Raw genomic sequence first — 20,390 nt, forward strand, 5'->3', positions numbered from 1 at the left:
CTATATTTTCGGGCAACGTAGCACGACTCTTTAAAAAATTATTTATCCACACAATTTATTTCCATCACAATCCCCTAATGACCTAATGACATGACGAGCAAAATTTAAAAAATTCACCCACATTCACCACCTCATTAGGAGGATTGTGAAAAAAACCTTATATGAATATACTTTTCTCTTTATTTTTTTATGTTTGATTATGTCCCCAAACTTTTTGCTTATTGGGAGAACATACCACTTTCGGACAATGGATCCAACCCTTTTTGTAGAGCTCATTATCACCCTCCTACCCCTATCTAAAAAACAAAAATTATCACCCTCCTATGATTGGTATTTACATTTAGACATCCAACTAATATTCAAACCAAAACTATCATGCTTAAAATTTTCAACTAATAGTCGAAGGGTTTCAAGGCTTGAGATGTAATCTTAGAAATTTAGAGAAATTTTAAGTGGGGTCACCAGTGCACTTGTGAGTGTAAGATCTATAACCAAACTTGTCCCATGCATGTTGGCACCAGTATTTTTGTCTATATTATACAGGTAGATTTATAGATCGGCCATGTATTAAAAGTAAAGGTCACTATGCCATAAAAGAGAGGCCATGTCTGGAATTTTGTTTTGGCTGATTCGATAAGGATAAGAAATATTTTAATGCCTAGTTACATCAAAAAAACTACATGATGAGACCTACCTAACCCAACTTGTATATATTTGGATAAAGTAAAGCAGACAGATTGGTGAATTAGACCTAATAACATTTTAATTCTGAAACTTGATGGAAACAGGCTCACACAAGAATTGTGTTTTTAAATGGAAATGTTTGTTGAAATCACAAAATAATAATAAAATAAAAAAATAAAATAAATAATAAAAATGTTTGCTCTGAAGGATTAGACATGTAGATTGATTAGGAGATGAGGCTAATCTTGTCAAATTTTATTCCCAATTCCTTTAATTCAACATTTGTTTGGTAGAATTGTTAATTCAGACTGCACTATTGCAAGATTATTGAATCTCATCCCCTCTATCCAGATTATTTATCCTCCACCATCTAAACATAAATATAGTCCTTTAAATCTCATCTTATCAATTATCTCACTCTAATCAAAATTTGACTATATAAATAAACGAGACGTCCTCCTAATTTATCATCCCTAAATGACCTCTAATAATGTGATATTGAGCTTAAATCTCACTTGATAGAATGTTTGTCAAATTAAAATTCAGCACTTATCAAACACATCATTAAGAATGATTTTTAGAGGTAATAAATTAAGTGCTTCAAGTATTGTTCTATAAATAATTCCACCCAACAACCTCATGATACTAAAAAAATATATGCAAAACTTGTAATATTTCTCATCTCCCCTTGTGCCCTAATCCTATCCCAAAAAAAGATATTTTCATATTAATATCTCTATAAAACCCATGTTAAAAGCCTATTTTTTTTTAAAAAATATTGGTATGTATGTTCTTTGAACATATATTAATTGATTTAAAAAAACTGTAAAATTTTTATCGTTTCACTTTTTAATTATTTATAAGAAGAAAATTAGAGAAATATTGATAAAATGTGAGATTTTTATAAAGACACGATTTTTGCTATATTTTTCACACAAAAAAATTTCACCCATAATTTTATAAATACTTTTTATTGAATAAGTTGATCTGTAATAATCCCTAAATATAAACCCATACGTACATATGCCTATATATATATATATATATATTAGTTTACACATGTTCGTGCATGACACGGCTATTATTATAGTATATTTAAGTTTTATATTTTGATAATTTTTTAAAAATTAAAATATTGTTATATGAAATTGAATAGAATAAATCATTAAATATATGATAGAATTATGTGATATTATATGTATATTTTTGATTTGTTATACACCTAATGATGTCGACTCCAATTCTATTACCATATCATTTTGGGTGAATATATGAGTTTTTAACATTTCTTCTGAATTTAAAAAAATAAAAATTATGGCGTGTAACTTTTCTCAAAAGATAAATATAAAACAAACATTAAGATAATTCTCCTATCTAAAAAAGACTACTAAGATAAGTCACTGAACTAATAAAGAAACAGAAGAAAATACATATATATACAAATGAATAATTTTATTAATACATAAATCATACTCGCATAACAAATGATCAATTTTATTAATAAGTAAATCATTAAGTATATTAACAATTTTTAATGATAAGAAAAATATTTTTCAATTAACCCTTTTGTTAATAAATAAATCAGTAAGTCAATTAACAATTTTTAATGATATGAGAAATATTTTTCAATAAATAATTTTGATAATTTATTATTGCATATTAGATTTTTTTTCCCCTTAAGTATATTGTGTTAAATTAAAATTTAAAACAAACGATTATTGTAATTTCTAGTATTATAGAACCAATTCATATTTTAAACAAATTTTATGAGTGTATTTGTAATATGTTAAAAAATAAAATATTTATGTTTCATAATTGACCAAAAATGGGATTTTATTTCCACACATCACATTGTCTCTGTGTACATCCTTTCTTACTCCACTCATTTAATAATTTGATTTTTAGGTATTTATCTCAGTCCACATACCCCACATTCCAAATATACCCATTTAATAAAAAAATGTATGCACGCCCTTATCTTCTTCATCTTCCAAACTCTAACCTAACCAGCAACCACCTCGCCAACGGCGACACAGCACCATCGTTACCACATCCCTTTCCCTTCCAGTCGCCATCCCCACCTACAAACTCACCCAACGTACACACCAAATTTGACCCACCAGTGAAATTGTGTTTCAGATTTTGAAATTCTAGTAAACTTCCATTGAAGAACCTCTATAGAAGACCTCTATTTTGAAATTCGTCACTGGTTTTTTCTGTTTCTTGTAAAAAATTAATAAATATACATTTTTTTGTTTCGTTTGGAAGTACAATATCGAATTAATATGTAAGGTTCAGAAGTACACTGTCGAACCAATGCGTTCAGATGTTGAAGGTCGAACTAATATGTTTTGTTCGGATGTTGATGGTCGAACCAAATTCATTGGTTTGATGGTTGATTTCCGAATGAAGGCGATTCTTTCGATATTGGTAGTCCGAATGGTAAGAAAATGAATCTTTCCTAGATCTAGGTTCCACGATGCCTGCGATGGTGGAGAAGGTTGCGTAAGGGTGGTGTGATGGTGAGGCGGCGACAGGATAAAGATATTAGCATGCTTAGGGTTAGGGTTTAGAGGTGGCGGGTCGTGGTCGACGATGGCTACTAGTAGTAGGTAGTGGCTAGGGTTTTGATTGAGGGTTAGGATTTTGATTGAAGAAGAAAGGGGTATTTTGGTAGTTTCATTTTAGTACAAAAAATGTAATAAAAAAAAATTCATTAAGTGTATTGATAAAGAGTAAATGGTGTGTGGAAATAGAATTTCCCACCAAGAATGTTTTCATAATTACGAAAAAACCTATTTCATAATTGACTAAGAATATTTTCGTAATTACGAAAAAATCTGTTGCATAATTGACTAAGAATGCTTGCGTAATTATGAAAAAAAACTTTCACTCAACATATAGGCCACTATTAATAAATTATTCAAAATAAAAGGATAAAATTGAAAAAAAGGAAATTTATCGAAAAGTCCCATCCAGCTAAATTGTGTTCCATTTGGTCCCACAAATATTTTTGCTTGCTTGGCCAGTCCATGTTAGGAGGGATATCTTACTGATAACTCCTTTTTTAAATTTACATTGTTATGTGGTGGACGAATATGCCCTAACATAAATTACGGGATGTTATCTTTTATTTTGGGTATGTATAATCCCACGTTTTTTGAGGGGAGGGGTTGTTTGGAGGTGTGAAATCTTTTTAGGGGTGTATGTATGTGACAATCTACCATTGTTGCTTCTAACGTGAACACTGTCAATTCAGTGTATCGCGTCAACAAAGTTGATCCCTCTTAACATTGTTTACGTTGATTTTGTTTAGCCAATCCATTTTCTGTGACAGTCTGCCATTGCTGCTTCTAACGTGAACACCATCAAGTCGGTGTACCGCATCGGCAAAGTAAATCTATCGGAATCCCTCGTAACATTGTTTACATTGATTTTGTTTGCTTGGCCAGTCCATCTTCTATGACCGTTCGCCATTCCTGTGTCTAACATGAATACCGTCAAGTCGGTGTACTATGTTGGCAAAGTCAATCCACCGGAATCTCTTGTAACATTGTTTATGTATGGTCCCCTACATCAAAACGTGAACATCATTACAATCACATACACACAACTAACAACACCCACACATCACATATCAAACATATACAACACCACACAGACATTTCTAAGAACAATAAACAAAACATAGCACACATAATGCAATTTCGAAGTCCCAAACACACAAATAGTTCACACACTAACACACACCATCAACGGACAAATACAGAACACTTACGTTTCGTAGTCATTTTGCTAATATTTGTTCGGCAACGCTAATGCCCCACGCCTCCGCCTGCTTACGTTCACAGCAAATTCACCTTCTCTGCTCAAACTAGGGTTTCACACAACCAAAAACCTTTACAAATTGAAACAATCTATCCGTAACCAATCCAACGAAACATTCCTAAAATTTCCCCCAATCTCGATTGTGGGACGCAATCACATGAATTTGAAATTTGAATTACGGGAAAGCACAACCAATATGACCTAAGGTTCAATCACTTCTGAAGCGTTCCCTGTTCCCAAATTGAACTTCACACGTTCCCATTTGTTGGATTATACCCCACCCAATATGTTGTTATGCGGATCGGGTTAGAACGCCTAATTTTCGAAATGGGTGTAATTGAATGTGTTTGTGCCATATGTATACGGGCAAACAGGTCGATGTGGCCCCACTACATGACTTCACACTTCACATATGGGTCAGATGAAACTCACACATCATGTTCACATATACCCATCAACTTCGCCCATAATTCGAAACACTAAAACAACATAACCTTTTTTTTGGAAACGTGAAACACACTCACCCTTACTCCCACAGTTTCATTAACAATCTTTCGCAATGGTTTGACCAATGACAAATTAGTAAACAATTAGTCCAAAGGATTAGATGGTTAACAAGAAAATATTTGAAATCATATGGATCAAAGACCGAAATATAAGATTTATTAGTCAATTTCCCATGAAAAAAAAAAAGAGCTGAATCTGAAGTAGCTAAATGCCTCATATATATATATATATATATTGAATTTCTTTATTTAAAGAATATTGTTTTCAAATGTTGTTATGGTCCCCATCTAAAAAAATGGTTGAGGATGTGGTCATGGAAAGCCGCAGAGAAAGAAGATGTCATAAAATCATAATGTCCCGTGGGTCCTCCCTCTCCAAATTGAACTGTTCGTGAACAGATAAGCTTATCAGTTACCGAGTCACCTTGTTCCTCATCTAATGCAAGTTAATGAGTCACTGAGTTAGTGAGTTTGTGACACGGTTACTCGGAGTCCCCAACCTATATGTTGTTTGGTATCGTTTATTAAATATCAAATATATTATTAATGGTGATTTTAAAAAGTGATAAAGTATCTCCAACATGTTTCATAGGATAATTTGGAGGGGGAAATCACTAATAACCACAAGTGAAAGCATATCTTTAATAAGTCAAGAATGATTGTGGTGGATCCACCATTAAGAACTACCACTTTAATACAAATTCCCCCACCAACCTCTCAAAATAATGAAGTCTGAAGTATCTTAAATTGATTTTTATATCTTACTTAGACATTAATCTAATAAGTTTCAACAGACCAATATAATGTTTAAATAGTATTTATTTATTTATTTTTTTATAATTGGATGTCTGGGCCAAGTTACATCTATCTCAATTAAGGGTACTGTTATGGTGTGCAACCCCTTAAGGTTGCACACCATATGCAACAAACACAAAAGGTGTAAATAGAAGGTGTAAACATAAAACATGACAGCAAACAGAAAGACGTAAGTGTAAGGTGTAAGTCGTAAGTTGCACACTTAAGAAAAGTCCCTCAACTAATTATAAAATTCTGAAACTAACGATCGGACTAACCTCAAGTGATCTCTTGGAGTGATTCAAATTTAAAATCTTGAACTTCATTCGTTAGTCTTTACTACTCAATTAACCCCTTAAAATTAAAATGAAACACCCTACATTGTATTTGGTTGGAATAATTCTTTCTATGTTAAGCTTGAGATATGGTAAAATGGATATCAAATTTTTAATTTTTTTAATTTCTTTATTGGGTTAGACCTACAATAAAGGATATTTGTGCAGAAAATTAACATGCGAATTTGATAAGATTATTGTAAAAAGGATAATTTTTTATTTTTTATTTTTTTGACACATAGTGTGAAGTGTTTGCTTTTAGATACATCAAATTCAAACAGAGTAATATATTATACATAATTTTATTACCTGCTCCAATTTTCATACTTAGGCACAAAGTAAGAAGACCCATGTTAATAATTTCACACGTAACCCATTACTTACTTGTATTACAGATAAGAAAATGTTATAAGAAATGAAATTCTATGTAATATTTTTCTTAGTGAGATGTCAAATTACTACATACATCTTCAGGGAAAAAACAATATTTTGAAATTAAAAAATATATATATATATATATATATTTTGGAGATTACCGACATTAGGTGGTCGGTCACAAATGTTTCCTCAATTGGGTAATTTGGTCATATTGTCCCGTCCCAAGCCCACGTGAAAGGTGCTATTATGAATTTATTAAACATTTGATTATGAAATAATTGCACATGAGAATCTCCGACAACATTATACAAACTATGTGTACCAAAAAAAAAAAAACATTATATGCTTTTCTGACCTCCTTCGTTGACTACAATTTTTGACATTTTTTTTCCAAGTTTTTTTTTTTTAAAAAATAACAAGAGGCTTTCTTTCTTCTTTCTTTTTTATAATTTAAACTAGGTATCTGGATTAATTTGGCAATATCACCCTGAAGTTAAATTATCAGATAAATCTCCAACAATCTCTTGAAGTGACTCAAACTAAAAATTTTAAATCTTATTCTCAAAATTTCACTGTCAACTCTGGAAATAGTTCACCAGCGGTTTTCATTCATTGCTTATGAAATCTGTTTGCGAATGATTATTGGATATTTTTTCACATTGGTATTTGAATAGTAATTAATGGTAACAAATTTACAAAATCTCAAAAGTTTATTTATTTATTTCCACATATAAGCCTCCGGTTGCTCAAATTACATTATTTTAGTACTTCTTGTTATTAATATTAAAATTTTAATATTACATATAACGTTTATAAATAATAATAATTTATAAAATGTGTATGTTTATATAGGGTCCAGCTTGTCTCATGTTTGAGTTCAAGACTGGACCGTACCGTCTGGCTCATGGGTTCATTTTTTGATTTCATTTCGATAATCCGAATCGTTTAATGTGTAAAACTTGTCGAGTACTATATCCCTGTAAAAAATCACGTTGATTAAATATCGATAGTTTTTTGATCGAATTAGATTTCTGTCAACTGTTTATTTTTTTAATGTTTATTTTTTTATACAAATTTGATCCAATTAAATATTTATCTATATCCGATCAATACGATATTGTACAGGGATATGCTACTCGACAAATTTTACACATTAGATGATTCAAATTATTAAAATAGAGCTCAAAAATAAATTCATAAACCAAACGAATAATCCAATCTTAATCTCAAGCATGGGACCGGATTTATATAATATTTTTGTTCAAAAATGCTCCGTAGCCCGAAAAACTGAGGCTCGAATGGCTCAAATGGTACGAAAAATATTATCTTACCGGTAAGAGAATAAAAAAAAATCTTAAAACGACGTCGTTTTGGAATTTCGAGCCATTCGAGCCTTTGATTTTTCGGGCTCCGTAGCGGTGTTGATTTTTGTTATTTGTAATGAATGACCTGTTGCTTTCAACAAGTTGAGTCAGTTCTGCGAGGAGCCTGAGCTGGCCTGTGTTAATGTACATTAATGCATGACATTCGAAACTACAATCATTTGATTATTTTTTAATAAATCGCAATTCAGTGTATGTTTTTTAAAGAGAAATTTAAATTGGTGGTAAATTTTATTAATTTTAATTTAATAATTAAAATTATAAATTTTTTCATACATTTGTAAATATTTGGAAAGCCACCACTGATTTATAATTTTTTCATTACTTTTTGTATTCCAAATCTTAAAAATCAATAATATTATAAGAAAAATGATTCGTTGCTTAAAATTGGCCCGTATATCCAAAACAAGTAAATTTTTTTTTTTCCTTTTCTTTCTTTCTCTGTGCATTCAAATACAGAGGGAAGAGACGAGGGGGGAGAGAGAGAGAGAGAGAGAGAGAGAGAAGAGAGAAGAGAAGGGGAAGAGAGAAGAGGAGAAGGAAGATCGGCGCCCGCTGTTTTTTCTAATTTTTATTTTTTTTCCCCCTTTCCAGTAGATCTGGATTTGAGGATGAAAGAGATTTTTTTTTTTTTTTTTGATGAAGATGATGATGATGTTGTTGCAATTTGTTGATGAAGATGTTGATGATGTTGATCCAGATCTGCAGACTCAGGGAATTTTTTTTTGATGAAGATGATGATGATGTTGTAGCAATTTGTTGATGAAGATGTTGATGATATTGATCTGGATCTGCAAATCCAGATCTTGTTGATGTTGATGAACAAAAAAAAATTTGTTCAGAAAAAAATTTGTTGATGTTGATCAACAATTTTTTTTTTTTTTGATGTTGATGAAACCTAGCAGCGCAGCAGACCATTCTTCTTCTTCTTCTTATCTTCTTCTTCTTCATAAAAAAAAAAAACAAGAAAAAAAAAAATACCAAAACGACGTCGTTTTGGTGTCGGGCCATTCGAGCCACGCCTTTTACGAGCTACCAATCGGAGTTGATATTATAATTATATTTTTATACCACATTTAATTTATTATGGCTATGTTTGGCATAAATGTTTGGGTTAAGTTAGGACTATTTTAGTTATAAAAAGACAAAATAAAATTTTTAGTCTAATAAGACAAAACATCATATCTAAACCATAATCATTTTATTATTTCTTTCAAAAAAGTCAAAAAAATTCATCACAAAGGAAACTTTTTAGCCTCAGACTGGCTTCGTTTAGGAACATGCTATTTTAATAATTTTTTGATTTTTTACAAAAAAATATACAAAAAAATAAAAAGAATAATGTGACAATTTATAATGACTTTTTAACCAAAACTAAATGTTGTCAAATAAGGCTTAAAATAATTAAAAATCCAAAAAGCCAACTCACCCTTACATTAGTTTAATAAGTCTGGCGTTTCCGTCATTTTGTAATACCATTTACTGTGTGGTAAATTAAATATGTATAAAATATGATCATTGTAACATTAATGTTTAAAAAAATAGCTAATATTCTTTTGGGAAAATAGTAAGGGAAATTTAGTCAAAATCCCTCAATTGAATCCTTATTTAATGAAAATGACAACCCAATTTATTTTACTTCGTAAACCCCCTAGGAAGAAAACTCATAATTGAGTAAAGACAAAGTAAAATATATATATAAATATATATATTAGATAATATTGTCAGAGTAACATGTTACTGTGAACTAAAAAAATATGATACTGTCAAGCAGAATAATATATTAATGTTACTGTTTACATCAATTTTAACGATAATAACATTTTTTTTAAAGAATTTCATAGTTAACATAAATCTTATTTGATAGATCTTGATGAGAGAATTTAAAAAATACTAATTTTATTAAAAACCGATATCTACATCAAAAATTATATTATTTTAAAGTTTATTTTGATAATAATGGATTGTATGTACTGGACTTTTCAATAAATTTTTTTTATACTTATCCTTAATATATTAAAGTTTTATTATGAGGAAATTTTGACCAAATCTCCAAATAACAATTTGGAGGAACTTTGAAATTTCTTTTAAAATGAGTGGAAAAATTTACAAACTTTAATAATTAAAATGTAATTTTTTTTTCATAAAAATGTAATTATTTAAAAAAGTGTCACTGGTCAAGATTCAAATGTCATTGTACCCATTCCCAATCAGTACGAAAAAGGACAAGTATATTAATCACATTGTCTATCATACCAAAAATTGTTAGTTAATTATTATTTATCAGGACCTTTTATATTTTTTAATTATTTAATAAAAAATTATAATATCCCATATTTTTATTAATCATAATATCATAAAACAATATAGGACCATATAAAATATAATTATCACTGCCCACTGGGGGGTCCCAAACAATACATACGTGGGGTTAGTGATTGAAAAGGAAAAAAAAAAAAAATTGACCAATCACCGCCCACTAGGGATCCCAGACATTTTACTTTTTTTCCATGAGAAAGAATAAAAAATAATTAATGAGGATTTTGTGGACACAGAAATGCAAGGGAAAAAAGAAGAAGAAAAAAAAAGAAAGAAGATGAGACCTAGTTATATTATGAGCTATTTTGGAAAGATGGTTATAATCAGTTTTTTGGTAAAAAGCTGCTTATAAACAGCTTATAAGCAACTTTTTTGTGAGAGAGCAGATTATAATCTGAAAAGCAGATTATAACTCACTTCTCAAAATGATATTAGATCTTTATAGAAAAGTTGAAAGAAAGCATTGAATTTGGTTTTGATTCCCAAAATCCGAAGCAGAGAATTATGAATATTAACATTTATTACACAGTAATTGCATTTTAGTTGTGATCCTTTCATTGCATTTCAAAATTGACTAATGTTATATCCATTAATTAGTGAATTAACTAGTGTATTAATTAATAATGTAATATAATTTAAGATGTTTTTAGTATTTGTAATTTGTATAATAAGTAAGGTTAATAATAATGTCATAATAATAATGTATAACTAGTGCTGATACACTAGTTAGTATACTAATTGATTTATGTAACATAATTACACTAGTAGTTTTGTAATTTATATTTTGCATTAAAATTTGTCCTTGCATTCCAACTGTTAATATTTATTTACAAATTTGACAAAAATCAACACAAAATGGTGCATTTAAATGAAAAGTTGACGTCAATTCCTCAATTTCTTTAAAAAAGTTAATAGACTATTTTGATTATTTATTTTAATATAATTTATAAAGGAGCGTTCTTAACCATGAATAAATTGACATAAAAAAATAAATTATAGAAACTATAAATATAATTTACTCTATATTTAAATAAAAATAGATAATTAGATTTTGCTTAAAACATACCATCACGAGAATAATTACTATTATATGATACAAAAATTCATAAATAGCAAACAAAATATAAATATGAAATGAGTCTAAAATTGTTCCTAGAAAAAAAAAAAAAAACGCTGCAATAAAAAATTGAATATTATATGTTTAGGAAAAATTATTAAGATTACTAAAAAGCCTAATATTAAATATTAGAAAATTTTCATTATCAATTACAATACTACTAGTAAGTTTCATTTTTAATAAATTTTCAACAAATTTCTTATATTATTCTACAACGTATTGAAAACATTTCTTAATTTTTTTTCTTAAAACTATTATTCAAAATGGTTGTATCTTTTTAGGAATAAAATGTGTAATTCTCCAAATATTCCTTTATTTTGCAGAATACCAATTCTACCCTTGTGATTCGGATCTCACCGACTTGAACCGGTCAATCGGTTTCATCATGGGCCGATTTTTTAGCTAAAAAATCGCCGATTAATTTTAATCTTAGAGTTTGTTTGGGGTGTCCTAAAAAAGTGTACTTTTTTTCTTTTTACGAAAAGATATGTAAAAAAATAGAAAGATAATATGATAAAAAAAAAATAAAAAGATAAAAAAATGAATTATATAGGTTACGTCAAACAAGGCCTTATACGCTTAACACTTAGACCGCATTTTCTTTCAATGACTCACTAGGAGCATTATTTCGCATTTCATTTTCGATCATTTCTCACTCCCTCGTTGTCTGATTCTGTTGATTTTCTCAGCATACAAACAACACCAGAACTACGAAGAAGAAGAGAAAAACGACGCGTAAACCCTAGATAGGTTTAGACTCCGAAGAACCGAGCGAGCTCTCATCAATGGAGTCTCTCTCGCGTCCTCTTCACAGAAACCAAGCCTCCTCTGCAACTTTCTCAAAAAAACTATCCAATGTGAATAGTTTCTCCGCAAAGAACGCATACGATGGCGTATTCGATGGAGCGTCGAAGTTCGGGGCTGCGACTTCATCGACTCGAATTGAAGACTACAGTGAGATTTTTGGTGGCTCTCAAGCTTCGCGTGCTTCTTCGATTCCGATTCTTGATCTTTCTGCTCTCGACGAAGCCAGAGTTTCGGCTGATGCTCGGACCTCGAATCTCGATTACTCGAAAATTTTCGGGGGTTTGCGTGGCGAAGACATAGCTATATCGTATGAAGAAATGTTCGCAACACCGAAGGGAGCTAAAAGTTTCTCCGACGAAGCTAGGTAAGTTCTTTTTTTTTTTTTTTTTTTTTTCGGTTTATTCGAATTGGAATTTGAAATTTGACAAATATTCATTGAAATACGAAGAATTGTGGCTTGTGCTTTTGATATGATCATCTATTTGTCTCTGTGTCGATGTTACTGCCGCTGTTGTTGTTGTTGATGTATGAAGCTTCTGGTTTTGTAATCGTTGAGAATTTGTACCAAAAGAAAAGAAAATAAAATAAATTGAAGTTTTGAATTTTATAATTATTTACTTTGTGCAGCTGGACTTGGGAAGACAATTCATGTGCTCGAGTATACATAAAACGGTTAATTGGCCTAATTGAGTTGAAATGAATTGCCTAAGATTCGGCTTCTAGATTAGGCCAAATTGCTAATGAATCTTAAACATTAACCACATCACACCACGTGGTCCAGAAAAACTGGAAGTGAGATGGATTGAACATGCGAATTTATTGGTAGTTAATAGTGTAGAATGCCAATTAAAGACACTAGCAGGTATATCTGACTTGGATTTTGAATCATTGTTTGGTTACCGCTAAAGTTAAAGTGATAAAAAGTCAAAAAGGAGAGCAGAGTTGGCGGTGTTGGTGGGATTTCAGACCAAGTTTGGAGGAGGGAGGTTGTAGGATAGGAGAAACCAGTGTTAGCCGAGTGGCACTTTCACCGCCTTTGGAAAATCTGATTGAATATTTGAATGTGGTGGCAATATTTTTCCCTCAGTAATAAATTACAGAAAAATATTTAAGTCCTAATAATTACTAAAGTTTGTAGAGAGGAGTGGAGAGAGGGACAAATCGAGAGATGATCTGCTTCTTTAACTAGTTAGGATTCATTTGGTTTGATTATTGGTTTCTTTCTTGTGAATCACGCTTGCATTCTCTTTGTCTAATTTGATTATTTTGGTTTATTAGTGGTGCTCCTTCAGAAACATCACCAACGATGGGAAGGAATTGAAAACTCATCTGTATAGTTGTTTCCTAATGACCCTTTTTTCCCATTTATATTATGTAATACTTTTCTTTGCTCATTTTGGGGTTTTTTTTCGCAGTGTTTTGAAGATTTTCTTTTTGATTAAACTATAGCATAATCAGATCTGTCTCATTGGATTAAATTTTTAAACAGTTGAAATTGATTAAAAGCTGATTTTTCTATTTGTCATTGTTATTTGTGGGCAGGACTCCTGCAAAAGCAGCATCTCCTTCTGATGGATCAGATCAATTAAATCGTTCCAGAGAGGAAAATTTTCAATACGCAGCACCTAATCAGTCATCAGAGGGCATGAAACAATTTAATATGTCTTACCATAAAACCATCCAAAGGAGTGATGACGAGACAAATGGGACAACACATGTAGCTCAACTCCGTGCTGTTCCTGCATTTACTTGTTTTATTGATGAAAATCATCCTCACCGAAAGACAGAAGGAGATAAGTCAGTACCCCCAACAAAAGTTGATGTGAAATCCCCACCAAAAGTGGATGTGAATCTCACTAAGAAACAAACTTCTGATGATATAGGCAAATTTAAGACTCAATCTTCTTGGGATAAATTCAACTCAATCAACAAGTCATTCAGTGTGAATGAAAACAGCCCCAAAACACATCCCTCTAAAAAGTCATCACCTTCAAGCCTGCCTAAGAGTGAGCCAAAGAGGTCGATGGATTCAAAATTTAAGGCTCCTAAAAGTGACGCTTCCAGAGCCGGTCCTGGTGACTGTTCACCATCATACTCTGATGAGGAAGTAGATGTAAATTCAGCAGCAGCTGCCTCTGCAGCTGCTTTGAGAATAGCACTAGAGAAGGCTCAAGCTAGTATAAGAATCGCAAAAGAATTGATGGACCGGAAGAAGGATGGCCCGCAAAGGTTTTCGAAGCCAAGTTCTAAGGATGGCTTGGATGTCAAGAAGAGAAAGGAGGATAAAGCCACCATAGAAGAAAACAGAACTAGAGAGAAGAATGGTAAGGAAATATTTCAAAGTGCCGATGTTGTCTTGCAAGTTTTCACTAAGTCAGAAAGGGAAAAAGCACGGAGAAGTGGCAAAGTAGCTCCTGACTTCAAAGAGAGTGAGGAAATCTTCATTGTTAAAGAGGTTGGTGGAGAAACGAAAGGGAACAAATTGGAATCGGCTGAAGATTGTGAAGCACTGAGAAGTGGCAAAGTAGCTCCTGAATTCAAAGAGAGTGAGGAAATCTTCATTGTTAAAGAGGTTGGTGGAGAAACAAATGGGAACAAATTAGAATCAGCTGAAGATTGTGAAGCACTGAGAAGTGGCAAAGTAGCTCCTGACTTTAAAGAGAACAAGGAAATCTTTAATGTTAAAGAGGTCGGTGGAGAAACAAATGGGAACAAATTGGAATCAGCTAAAGATTGTGAAGCACGCAGACAATTTTCTGAAGTGGCAAACCAAGGTGAGTGCAGAACTGAAACCTTAATGGGTGAGTGTGAAGATGGAATAAACAACATTATGCCATCTGTAGATACACATAAATGTGGAAGGAAGGAGATGGAAACAGAGAAAGAAATCTTGGAACAACTAGATGGATATGGCAAGAAAGTGGATGAAGAAGCTCCGAAACTGGAGGATTTTGAAGGGAAACTAAATGCAGTTAAAATGGCACGAGATTTGAAACAACCTATTTATAAGTTAGATACTGCTCAAGAGGTTCATGAGCAGGAAGAAAATGAGAAAGCAAGAGTTGCCCAAGGGGATGAAGAAACTGAGGAGAAGCAAAAAGCTTCCTCTGGACAGGAAACATATGAGAAGAAACTGGAAGAGTCTCTGGAGGAAAGCGAAAATGAGGAGTTTTTTGAGTCAGAGGAGGGGAAGGCAAATAGTGATGAGGAGGGACTTGATGATGCCCAGGAGAGCCTAGAAAATGAGAAGAAACAAGAAGAGGTTTTTCAAAAAGAACAAAATAAGTTGTTGAAAGATGTTCAGGATGAGGAAGAAAGCGTAAACATGCTACAAAAGATTAGTGAACAAGAGGAAATTGCGAAGAGACTACAAGAAGCTTGTGAATGGGTAGATAATGAGGAAGGCTGTGAGGTGGAAAGCAATGAGAAGGGACAAAATGATGCCCACAAGGAAGAGGATAATGAGAAGAGTTTGCATATTAATTACAACAGAGTAAGTGACGGTCCTTCTGGAGATGAAAGTGAGGAGAAACAAGAAGATGACAGTGATTGGGTGGCTAAGGAGAAAATACTGGTAGAGGCTTGTGAATATGAAGAAACAGAGAACATGAAGAGGGAAACTAAAGGTAATGCAGCGACAGAATTAAATCCGGAGGCTGTTTTGGAGACCATGAATCTTGATGCAACTAGAGATGCTTGCAAGCAGGATGCTGATGAGAGTGTGAGTAAGAGTCAAGAGGCCCATATACATGACAAAAATGACGATGATTTGAATTTTGAAGAGAATGAGAGGATATCAGATGTCACTCAATCTTCCTGTGATTACAAAGAGGATGAGAATGGGTTTGGAGCAGTTGAAGTGGCACATGAGTTGGGGGAAAAAGAGATTTGTAAATTGGGTGACTTAGTTGAAGATGCTGCTGAACACATTGAGATTGACACTGAGATGAAATATGCCACCGAGGCCCTTCTTTTTGATGACAATTCAGAAAACATCGGTTCAACTGCCCCTAATTCTGGACCTAAACAAACATACCAAAATGAGAAGGAAGCTGAATTAGACTCCAATCTGGGAAGTGGTATTAATATATCAGAGTGTGAATCAGGAACAGGTGAGAAAAAATTCGAGGAGGACAAAATTGCCTCTGATCTTGAAGAAGTCGAGAGTTTTGATTCAGCTGATGAGGAAAGACAATGGGTTGAAATGGAGGAGAAAATAGAAGCATCCCAACCACATAGTGTGTTCAAAGGGGAGGGGAAAATGATAGGAATAGATGAAGAGATTGAGACAAGCCAAAGTTTTGAGAAGAATGAGGAGAATCTTAATAAAACCTTTGCAGTTGAAGAGAAGGAAGCCAAAGAAACTGCGCAAGAAGAAGTGAAGGCAGAAAAAGAAAACCTCAGCAAAAATGACGAAGCAAACAAGAGGGAAAGAGAGCGAGAAAAAGATAAAAGGGTTGTTGAAAGAGCAATACGTGAAGCTCGTGAGAGGGCATTTGCTGAAGCCCGAGAGAGGGCAGAAAGGGCTGCTGTAGAGAGAGCAACTGCCGAAGCTCGACAAAGAGTAATGGCTGATGCCCGAGAAAGGTTTGAGAAGTCATCTGCTGCAGCTAAATCATCCGCTGAGAAAGCTTCCATAAAAGCCAAACTTAAAGCAGAACGTGCTGCAGTAGAGAGAGCAACTGCAGAAGCTCGGGAGCGTGCCCTAGAGAAAGCATTATCACAGAAGGCTACTACCTCTGGGGTAAGAGAACAGGCGGAGAGATATGTTTCTGAGAAGTTTTCTAGTGATTCCAGAGATAATGGAATGAGGCAGAGTTTTCCTTCTTCTGTGAGTGTCATTGTCATTTATTATGTTTGAGTGTTTTGTGCATCATCCACAAAGAAACCCTTCTTCAATTGCATGCCAATTGAATGATAGCCTCAATTTTCTGCAGGATACACAGAAATTTGATGGAATTATTGGCGAATCAGCTCAGAGAAACAAGGCAAGGTTAGAGAGGCACCAAAGGACCATGGAACGCGCGGTATGCAATTTACTTCTGTTTATATCAGAAACAACTTTGTTGACTTGTGAGATTCATCAACAAAAAAAAAAAGAAAAAAAAAAAGAAAGTTAAGTTGACTTGTAAGACGAATGTTTCATGCTTTTCCCCTGGTCTTTTTTCAGGCAAAAGCTCTTGCAGAAAAGAATAAACGCGATCTTCTTGCTCAGAAAGAGCAAGCTGAGAAAAATGTAATTATCAATTCAACTAGTTTTCTAGAGATTCTGAAGTAATCAGTAATGCATGCATATTTCCCTTACTGTGCTCCGTCTATTTTTAATTGCAGAAATTGGCAGAAACTCTGGATGCTGAAGTTAAGAGATGGTCAAGTGGAAAGGAAGGGAACTTGCGCGCACTGCTTTCAACACTACAATATGTACGTGCAGGCATCTATACTGCTTAAATTTTTATTGTCTTTACCACTGAGTTTGCTGCTTTGAACTGTTCTCAATGTGTAAATCACCTTCAGAAATAGATTTTATAACTACACCGAACACAACACCATAAGTATCTGCCTTCTCACTGAAGGCATATTGCCCAACCAGGGGATTATGCAAACAGTGTTCTTTCTGTTTGTAATCCATCCGTCCCTCCCCTCCCCATATGAAGGCCATAATTTGGAGGGCAAATTTCACTTTACCTCCCCTATGCTTTACTCCATGTATGGTTTACATCTTGACATTTGGAAATAAGCATATGACCTCCCATGGTTTGTGGAATAAAGTGCACTCTCTGCATCACTAAGGGCTTCAGAAAAAGACTAAAATGCCTTTGTACACAACTAACCTCATTGTGTAAACCACGACCATTTTCGTGACTCAAAATGCAGTTAACCCATTTGTGCTTTACTCCACGTATGGTTTACCCCTGACATTTGGATATAAGCAGATAATCCATTATATCCAGGTGTGTGTTTTTCACTTGTTGTTTACTTGGACGAAATGTATGACAGTGCATTTTAGTCTACAAAATACAACGATTATGTGCTTATTTCCAAATGATAGGGGGCCAAACTGCCCATGGAGTAAACCATAAGGGATAAAGCGAAGTTTGCCCTAATTTGTATTGAGTTTTCTACTTGCATTTTTAGAACTAGTTATCATTCTGCTTTTTACTTTTTGTCTTTTGGTGGGTGTGGTTTTGTAGTTTTTCTGACCTAGTCATCTTCAATCGGAAATAACTCGTGTACTGTCAGCAGTGGTGTTAACTGAATTTTCTGCATGCAGATCCTTGGGCCAGATAGCAGTTGGCAACCTATTTCCCTAACTGAGATTGTTACAACCAGTGCTGTAAAGAAAGCTTACAGGAAAGCCACTCTTCATGTTCATCCTGATAAGTTGCAGCAGCGGGGCGCAAGCATTCAGCAGAAGTATATATGTGAGAAGGTTTTTGATCTTCTAAAGGTGGGTACACGATGTCCTTTTCTAGCATATATTAGTTAACAGTGATCACTTTTGTAATCTAGATATGGTGTGAAGATTTAGTAGAGAAAAGTCACAAACATAACACAATGCATGGAGGTTCGTTCATTACACAAGGGATTTATATCTAAGTTCATTTTATTGACGGTTGGATGGGAATTTTTTTCGCATACTGTCTTCAACTTTCTGCTTCTTTCATCCACAGGCTGCTTGGAACAGGTTCAACTTCGAAGAGAGGTGACAGCAGTTTACTCTGAAGAAAGAAGGCAACAGTTTTTAGTCGAACTAGCTGCTATTCAGATTCAAATCCTGTAATTTAATTATTTATTTGTTGTTATATATTATTATGCTTTTAGGATACATTCATTGTAAGCTATTTTTTTTTCCCTTCATATTAGGTTCTTAGTTTTACCCGCAAAAAAGGTGGAAAAAAGAGGGAGAAGGCCTTGAGTGATTTTAAATGAATGCAATTTCCTCACCCAAAAAAAAAAAAAGGGTAAAGCAAAAAAGAAAAGAAAAAGAGAATGCAATTGGTAGTATAACTATTGTCAATTTTCTCAAATAGTGAGGTTTAGTAATGTCACCCTCTACCATGTTTGATTGTGGGATTAGATTGACTCAAATTATATGTAGGATAGGATTGAATAATACAATTATTAGTGTGATGATATTAAATTAAACATATAAAATAAATTATGTTTGTTTGTATACTAATTGTATGTGAGGGAAAAAATTATCTTTTCAGTTCCAATTCCAAAAACCTATTGGAGTGTTAATTCTACTATGTGGGGGGGGATTCATACTATTGTCATTTTTATCAACGAAACATGACTGAGCTAAATAAAAAAATAAAAAAAGTTTCTCTGATCCCATGTTTACAAATTACATCGATCTAATCTCATGCTATATCATACCATACTCAAGCATAGTACAAATATTAGTACATATTTCATTACTTATCCAACAAATAACTAATTCCAACTTTAGTCCCATGATATTACTACCCATCCAAAAGTGTAAAAAAATCCAATCCGCATATCAAACGTCACCTTGTTGAATAGGCAAATTGTTCATTTCAAAATTCCAACATCAATGATCCATTTCTTACTCGTGAAACAAAACATGTAGAAAACAGATTTAAACTGCCAAGTTCTACTAGTTCTAACACCATCAAAAGATCAGAAGGATGGACTTTTTTTGTTTTATTTTATTTATAAAAAAAAAAAACAATTAAGATACATTCTGAAGTTGACCCCGCAAGAAGAGTATGTAGAAAAATGCAATCTCATAAGCCCAGAACATGAAGCATTACGGCATTCTGTGCATGCATACGGTTCTCTGCTTGGGCAAAGACGATGGAGTTTGGAGCTTCGATAACTTCATCAGTAACCTCTACGCCTCTTTCTGCTGGTAAACAGTGCAGAAAATAGGCTTTTGGACCAGCTATCTCCATAAGAGCTTTATCAACCTGCAATTCATTGTGTGCACGCATGTCAGAAATTACTAAAGATAGAAATCCAGCTTACGCAAAAACATTCTGGTTAGGTGTAAATACGTTACTCATTACTGGATTTTAATGGTGAAGGCGTAACGTGAGGTGCTTTACCTCTAATAAGGCGAGGCGTTAGGATTTCACATTTCGAATTTTTATATTTAGCAAATAAAAATGCAATATTTTTAAATAATTAAAAATTAAATATGAATGTATAATTACTTTTTTCCTTAGGACGTCCAACATTTTACTCGAAAGAAGGAAGGTTACCCTCGTCAAAC

General features: G+C 33.1%; 2 protein-coding genes across 3 annotated transcripts in view; one reads left to right on the plus strand and one right to left on the minus strand.

Moving 5' to 3' along the window:
- Positions 1-11,902: 11,902 nt before the first annotated feature.
- On the plus strand, positions 11,903-19,137 carry LOC114299085 (uncharacterized). 2 transcript variants are annotated; one of them, XR_014365226.1, is made up of 7 exons: positions 11,903-12,515; positions 13,694-16,982; positions 17,089-17,178; positions 17,322-17,387; positions 17,483-17,572; positions 18,343-18,599; positions 18,823-19,137. XR_014365226.1 is itself a non-coding variant. In XM_028243760.2 (7 exons), exons 1-7 carry the CDS (start codon positions 12,130-12,132, stop codon positions 18,856-18,858), a joined length of 4,134 nt encoding a protein of 1,377 aa, XP_028099561.1. In that variant the 5' UTR covers positions 11,903-12,129; the 3' UTR covers positions 18,859-19,137. The 2 variants fall into 2 exon arrangements, 1 of the variants encoding a protein (XP_028099561.1); XM_028243760.2 differs by having other exon boundaries at positions 18,423-18,599.
- A 516-nt stretch (positions 19,138-19,653) lies between these two features.
- Positions 19,654-20,390, minus strand: part of LOC114299088 (ornithine transcarbamylase, chloroplastic) — a 25,931-nt gene continuing 25,194 nt past the window's right edge. Inside the window, exon 5 of the mRNA XM_028243766.2 lies at positions 19,654-20,085. Coding sequence (XP_028099567.2) covers positions 19,903-20,085 — 183 coding nt within the window. The 3' untranslated portion in view covers positions 19,654-19,902. The remainder of the gene's footprint in view (positions 20,086-20,390) is intronic.

Source organism: Camellia sinensis, chromosome 3 (assembly GCF_055761805.1).
Source record: "Camellia sinensis isolate YWXY chromosome 3, ASM5576180v1, whole genome shotgun sequence".
NCBI classification, from domain to species: domain Eukaryota; kingdom Viridiplantae; phylum Streptophyta; class Magnoliopsida; order Ericales; family Theaceae; genus Camellia; species Camellia sinensis.